The sequence below is a fragment of the Salvia hispanica genome, chromosome 5 (genome assembly GCF_023119035.1).
Source record: "Salvia hispanica cultivar TCC Black 2014 chromosome 5, UniMelb_Shisp_WGS_1.0, whole genome shotgun sequence".
Taxonomy (NCBI): Eukaryota; Viridiplantae; Streptophyta; class Magnoliopsida; order Lamiales; family Lamiaceae; genus Salvia; species Salvia hispanica.
In genome coordinates this window covers 20,829,298-20,836,717 of record NC_062969.1, presented here as the reverse complement: position 1 = coordinate 20,836,717, position 7,420 = coordinate 20,829,298, and the positions used below count along the sequence as shown (strand labels likewise).

At 38.1% G+C, this 7,420-nt stretch overlaps 1 protein-coding gene, 1 non-coding gene and 1 pseudogene across 2 annotated transcripts; all 3 read right to left on the bottom strand.

The window, feature by feature from the left end:
• Positions 1-366: 366 nt before the first annotated feature.
• On the bottom strand, positions 367-2,247 carry LOC125189605 (annotated as a pseudogene).
• Positions 2,248-2,513: 266 nt separating this feature from the next.
• On the bottom strand, positions 2,514-2,585 carry TRNAQ-CUG. The gene has a single exon. It is a non-coding gene; the product is annotated as a tRNA-Gln (tRNA).
• A 50-nt stretch (positions 2,586-2,635) lies between these two features.
• On the bottom strand, positions 2,636-5,328 carry LOC125186638 (protein DETOXIFICATION 24-like). Its single transcript, XM_048083044.1, has 9 exons — positions 5,274-5,328; positions 4,547-4,797; positions 3,923-4,464; positions 3,752-3,838; positions 3,619-3,675; positions 3,306-3,544; positions 3,122-3,240; positions 2,959-3,045; positions 2,636-2,890 (listed from the first exon to the last, which is right to left on the bottom strand). Exons 1-9 carry the CDS (start codon positions 5,311-5,313, stop codon positions 2,813-2,815), a joined length of 1,500 nt encoding a protein of 499 aa, XP_047939001.1. The 5' UTR covers positions 5,314-5,328; the 3' UTR covers positions 2,636-2,812.
• Between the last annotated feature and the right edge of the window lie 2,092 nt (positions 5,329-7,420).

Below are 7,420 nucleotides of genomic sequence, written 5' to 3'. Positions count from 1 at the left end.
CTGTTGGTAAGGGAGGAGTACTATTTAGGTTTGGTGTGATTTAGGTTTGGATAAAATAGTTTGCTCACCCAAAAAGAGGGGTTAAGTTAGTTGGAGACAATTAAATAATTTAGATTTGAAGTGAAGATCAAATTGCCATATTATTTTCCCTAACTTGCAATTTGGGTGAGTTGAAAAGTTTACGTTTACGTGACAAACGAGAATTGAGCTAATGTTGATGTATTTAGAGGCAATCAATTCATGTTACGTTGTACACGTTATTTGCTAATATGGGAAATCTAGATTTTACACATTTTTCATATGAAAACCATGAAACTTTCAAGTTACAACTGAAAAAGCATACACAACAAACTCTGATTTTCAGAATCAAATTATTCCAAGTTCCATTTTCTTTAGACGTGTTGAAGTCTTCAACACCTGTTCATGGAAAAGAAAACAAAATTATGATAATATCGATTATTGGAATAAAGAATTTGTTGGTATTATTAGTGACCTTTTTTATCCCAATTTGTTTTCCAAACCAAGTAGATCATGGCACAAGTCTCAGTTAGAACTCCAAAGGCAAGCCCTAACCATATCCCCTCTACTTGAAGATGAAGCACGTATCCAAGCACAACTCCTACCGGCAGTCCAATTCCATAGAAACAAACCAAATTTATGACCGCCACCTTCGTTTGCAGACCCGATCCTATAGCCACACCTAGCAAGACAACACAAACACACACAAAATGGGATCTCAACATTACAACAAAATCTGTATTTGGGAGTTAAAACTGACCAAGAGGACGGGTAAATGCTAGCAAACAAGGCTGAAAATGCTAGAAGAAGTGAGAGAGAGAGGCTGTGTGGATGACTGCCTCATCATCGGTGAAGAAATATGTGATGTTGGTGCTGAATAGGAAGCAGATGATCCAAAACAAGAGCCCTATTGAAGTAGAGGTGCCCATTAGCACTTTGATTGAGAATCTCACCGCTCCGCGCCCCTCTCCTAGCTCATTTCCAACCCGAACACTGAGTGAAACACTTTTTCAGTCATATCACAAAGAGGAGATAATATAGGAGATGAGAGGAAGGATTAAATTGTACCATGCAGCACCCATAATTCCCATGATTAACATCAACAGCCAAGAACTATATTGAGGCTGCAATTAAATAAAATACTCAGTAAATGATAGTAAAATAAAAAACATGAATTAGTAGATTTTTTACATACCTAATGGAAAAATGCATTTATAGCAACTTGTGCATTTTCCATGTATCCACCAGCAACACCAGAATTGCATAGTACCACAGCTCCAGACTGCAACAGAGGGAGGATGTCATATCAAACAAAGGAATGGAATTAGAGAAATTTATGAGTTTTACCATATCATTACACCAGATGACAGTGAGAGCTTCACAACTGGCCATATATCCTTGAAGCGGGTGTACTAAAACCTTCCATGTCTCCGGACACCAACCTCCGAAAATGTACACAAATTCCCCCAAAACAAGAAGCCAAGAAGAGACGCATAAACGCAGCCATAGCGCCATCCAATCCAAAATCCAAAACATACACAAGAAGATAAAAAAAGCAACTTGGATCACAAACTGGAAACCCGATAGCAGGGAACGATCATGTTCTTCTGCTGCGCTTGCAAGTACATCTGTATGGTCAAATTAAAGATGAGTGCGTATACGTATGGAATGAAGCAGAGAGATATATAGCCAGCAGATTCCGCTATCTCTTTCTGTTGGCCAACGAGTTTGAAGATCTGCGCCCCAAAGACGAAAACAGGGAGCAAAAGAGTGAGAGTGATGAGATCAATGAGCCATGAGCGCTGCAGGTAGATTCCCATCATCTCATACTGCTTCGCCCCGAATGCCTGCCCACATAGAGTCTCGGTTGCACTCGACATCCCAATCTGTTTACATTTCATAAATCATAACCAATACTTGTACTACTTAAACATTTGAAATGAAAAAAGATATATACCAATATGCCGTTGACGAAACGGACGCTTAGAGTTTGGACGAGAGCATAGCCGGCAAGATCGACGGCGCTGATGTGGCCGATAAAAGATTGTGTAACGACGATGGTGCCGAAAGAGCTCACTCTTGCGATCACGCTTGGCGTCGCAATCCTCCATATTTTCTTTGATTCTTCACATATTCTTGCTTTCAAATCACCACCTTCTTTTCCATCCAAAAGCCTCTCTTCAATGCTGTTAATGTTATCATCGTCCATGCTTGCTGTGAGCTCGAACTCTATCCCCTCTGCTGCCCTTTTATTTTAATAATAATAATAATAGCAGTTGAATATTTATTGGAGAGGGCTCCATGTGATAGCTCAGTGTAGAATTATGTTTTAGTAGTAGAATTATGTTTCACTTTTTCGGTTTTGCAATTACAAAATAGCATTCTTGTTTTGCTTGTAATGGACAATCAATCATTTCATTCTTCAAACTTTTTTTTGAAGACTAAAATTTAAAATGCAACTTATTTTAGAAAAAAAGAGAGTAAAATTTAAAAGTAGGTCCCACCGAGACTTGAACTCGGGTTACTGGATTCAGAGTCCAATGTCCTAACCACTAGACCATGGGACCAGTTGATGCTATCATTTACCCGTATTTAATACTGTACAGAAACAACTAACTACTGGGAAATATTTAATGTCATTCCTTTCTTTAAATTGTACCAAACCGCAATCCTTGTATGGACCACCGACATACAAAAATAAGGTAGTGGGGTGTGTAACAACTAACAAATTACATTATTCAAATGCTTGAAATAAGTTAAAACAAAGATACATATATAGTTGCTGTATTATAACTTAGCAAGCAATGTGCTTATCATTATCCGATGTTGATTCCAAATACCATTTCTTGAGACGTGCTGATGTTTTGGATACCTGCCACAATCCAAATATTAGTATATTGTACTCCTCAAATAAAAACATGAAAGATTGATTTCACTCACCTCTTCATCCCAGTTTGTTCTCCATATCAAGGTGCTCAATGAACATGTCTGAGTCAAAACTCCTCCAGTCAGCCCAACCCATATGCCCTGTAGTGTCCACCATTCACCAATACAATTTACAAAGTGTTGATTTACCAAGGACTAAATGTTGATTTAAACTTACCTGAACACCAAGATTAAACCAGTATCCTAGAACAATTCCAACAGGTAACCCAATCCCATAGAAGCAGATCAGGTTGATCACAGCCACCTTACTTTGTAGCCCTGATCCCACAGCCACACCTGTCGTAATGGCAATGAGATTTGATTCTAAACAAGGAGGAGGAAGGTTTTCAAGACCAACGTACCCGAGAGCACCGGGAAGATGCTGCCAAGCAACACAGTGAATGCTAGCAGAACTGAGAGGCCTGAGATTGTCTCCGCCACTTCCGCCTCGCTGGTGAACAAGTATCCGATGCTCTTTCCAAAAGCCAAGCAGAGGATCCAGAACAAAATCCCCATTGTAAGTGAGGTGGCCATTATCACCTTGATTGAGAATCTCACCGCTTCCGCATTTCCACTGCCAAGCTCATTTGCAACACGAACGCTGTTTTGCGATGCAAAAACAGTCATTGATGGTGATGGGATTTTCAATTTCTTTTTGCAAGAAAACTTTCATACCATGCAGCTCCCATGATGCCGAGGATGATCATCACAATCCAAGCATTGATGTTGAGGCTGAAAACTCCCACTACTTTAATCACAACTACAAAGTTTGAATGTGTGTAGAGAAACATGAAAAGTGATTGGGTACCAAATGGAGAAGGCAGAGATGGAGACTTGAGCATCTGTTGTGTAGCCTGCCAGCAACACCAGAATGGCGTAGTACCAAAGTTCAAGGCTGCAAGTGCAAGACAATGTGCAACGCTTCAATAAGAAGACGAAGACATGAAATAACACAATAAATGGCGATGATCATATATACCATATCATGGCACCAGATGAGACAGAGAGCTTGACAACCGGCCACAAGTCCTTAGCTGCAGCAATGGAGAAGCCCTTCCAGGTGTCGGGGCACCACCCACCAAAGATGTAGACGAACTCCCCCACAACCAGAAACCAGGAAGATATGCAGAGGGCAGCCATGGCACCAGGAAGTCCGAGGTCAAGAACAAAGACAAAGAGCCAGGAACAGAGAAGGTGGATGGCAAACTGCAGAGCTGAGAGCCAGGCGATGATGAGGTTCTTCTGCTGAGCCTGCAGGTACATCTGCACGGTGAGGCTGAAGATGAGGCTGATGACGAATGGGATGAACCAGAGAGAGATGTATCCAGCAGATTTGGCGATGGCTTCATCCTGGCCGAGGAGGTTGAAGATTTGAGTGCCGAAGAGGAAGACAGGAAGCAGGATGAGGAGTGTGATGAGATCAATTATCCATGATCTTTGGAGATAGATTCCCATCATGTGATACTGCTTCGCCCCGTATGCCTGTCCGCACAGAGTCTCTGTTGCGCTCGACATCCCAATCTGCCAATATATGTACTCCATTAATTATTCATTCCAACAGCAACTCAACATGGAGTATAAGTATATGTTATAGTTTAGCTACCAGTATTCCATTCACAAAGCGGACGCTGAGGGTTTGAACGAGCGCGTAACCAGCAAGATCCACCGCGCTTATGTGCCCAACGAAAGACTGCGTCACCACTATAGTTCCAAATGAACTCACTCTTGAGATCACACCGGGAGTTGCAATCCTCCATATTTTCTTCGATTCCCTACAGATTCTGCCCTTCAAATTGCCACCTTCTTCTTCTTGCTCCGCCTTGAAACTCAGCAGCCTCTCTTGAATGTTGTTATCTTCATCCATGGCAATACAAAAGTAGTGGAAAATCACCTCAATATATATATGTATATATAAAGGCAAAGGACCTTCTATTGTAGATTTGTAGTCAATAGGAAAAGTGCTTGCTATCCAAGTAATGATTCTATTCTTACTTTATGCCATTTTCTACACTAGATGGGGCCTTGCTCAAGTAAGAACAATATTGAAAATGAGGGGTTTCAGCAAGAAAGGAAGGAAATCCCATCATGAACAAGGTAAATGTGATTGGTTTTGTATGATGATAATTTAAAGAAAGGAAAAGCAAAATTGAATGACTACTGCAATCAAATGAAGACGACTCCAACAACTCCTCATTGTCAATCGACGCAAACTATTTAATTCAAACATCAATGGTGCCACTTATTTCTTCCTATTTCCCACTTTAGATTTTGGGACAGTGACAAGAAAATTTAGTCATTCCAAACAAATTCCCCATATGTAATAACATAACCTTGATGATTTTTTAATGTGATGGTGCCTACACATGGCATAGCCTCCTAGATTTGTTGAACAATAAATACTAATATTGGAAAGGTAGCTCTGTGTTTGGTAATGGAGATTTTCTAGTTTATGTTGATTTTACTATTATTATGAAACCAAATGCCAATCAACTTTATATAAAATCATAGATATCAATTGAAATAAAAAATAGGATACGGGAACTTGTGTTTTTTTATATGTATTTTTGTTGTATTATACTACCATTCTGCATTATTGATTGAGAAATCCAATAAATAGTATTCTGCAATTTTATATTATTGGAAAGATGTAGTTTGACGACATTCACACAGAATTTGTCCACAAACAGCTTTTATGATTATCCTTCAAGGACAATATAATTTGATATTCTCCGAAAAGGCTGCTCCCTTTGTATTATATAAGATTTCGCTTTCAAATGATAGTAGACCGTAGACGTAAACAATTTGAATATCTACAAGTTGCATTTCTCGTGTCCACGCACCATGAAAGGATAAAGTTGCTATTAATTTACGACTACTTTAGTTGAATTTAGTTTCTAAACAAAATAAATGTTCCATATAAATATCAGAGACCGGCTGGTTGAGCATGTAGTATACTGTATACGTCGTTTTAAAACTTCCATCCCCAAATAAGCTATATTTTCTTTTTCGTTCGTCCTATAATAATAGTTCATATTCATTTATAGTAATCTTTTTTCATTCTCTTTTACTTTATTATTTATGGGCCCACCATACACTACACAATTTTAACTACATTTTCTCATTCTCTATTACTTTACCAATTATATATTAAAACTCGTACCAACCCCAAATAACTTATTTCTATGGGTTCGGAGAGAGTATGTTTTTTTCCGTATAGTAACATGGCTAATTGATAAATCTGCTCATCTTCATTTTGTACTATACGTTGTCTGTTGAAGTATAAGAGCATTCACAATAATGAAATATATTTTGCTTTATAAATCAGCTCATCTCCATTTACTTCCAGTCATATCAGTATTTTATCATCCAGTCCAAACACTTGAATAATTCCCTATATAAATGCGTCCATCCCATTTTCCACCTCACCACTATTTTTAATTATTTTAATTTTTGTGTTTATCAATTAAAGTAAATATCAAAACACAAATAAATTGAAGGCAAGAACAAAACATACTTAATTTAAATAAAACGTCGACAACAAAAAAAAATCGAAAATAAAAATACGTAAACAACACTAACAATGAAGGCAGTGTTGTCTCTTTCAAGCATCAGGATCCATTCTCAACCTTCTCTTAGTCTGCCTGAGGAGTTGAGTGAGTTGGGATTTGGAGCTCTCGTCCTCTGCTAAAGTGAGCATGTTGATGGTGTCGAACAACGTTTTTGTGCAACGACGTCGTAGCAGCAATATTAAGGCCCCCGTCGTCGGGCCAAGCCGCCAAGGTGAATCGTCTTGTGACCTGGTCGGAGTACGAGGGAACGCCGGTGTACGGGCGACTTCAATCTGGATTCATTGTTTATTATAGAGAGAGAAATATGATATAAAGAGAATAGAGATGAGTGAATAAAATGTGGTAAAAATGGGGTATATATAGAGGTTGAAAAGTAAAAGTAAAAACAAAATGAAAATGGAAAAAGCGTTCCAGAACGAAACTGGTATTTCTCCTCCTGCGTTAGTGGCCAGTCTCTTTCTCGCATTAGAACTAGGGGTGGGTCGATACAATATACCGTATCGAAAACGTTGTATCGTGTTTCGTATCGAAAATATCGATATGAAAGAATTTCGTATCGTTATCGTATCGAAAGTTTCGATATATCGAACTTTCGATATGGATAATATCAATATCGTTATTGTATCGATATTTCGATATATCGTAAGATCGATACGATATATCGAAATATCGTTATCGTAGGTATACCTGTATATCGAAAAATATAATTTCAAAACTGAAAAATAACACAAAAATTAATTAAAACTTCAACACAATAAAATAAATAGTGTTCTTATTAGGGTTTCATATATATTTTTTCTAAATATATGAATGAATTAAATGGATTTGTATATATTTATAATTTTAAACTTCAATATGTATTGAATTTCAATATGTTTCGATATATATCGATATAAAACGATATATCG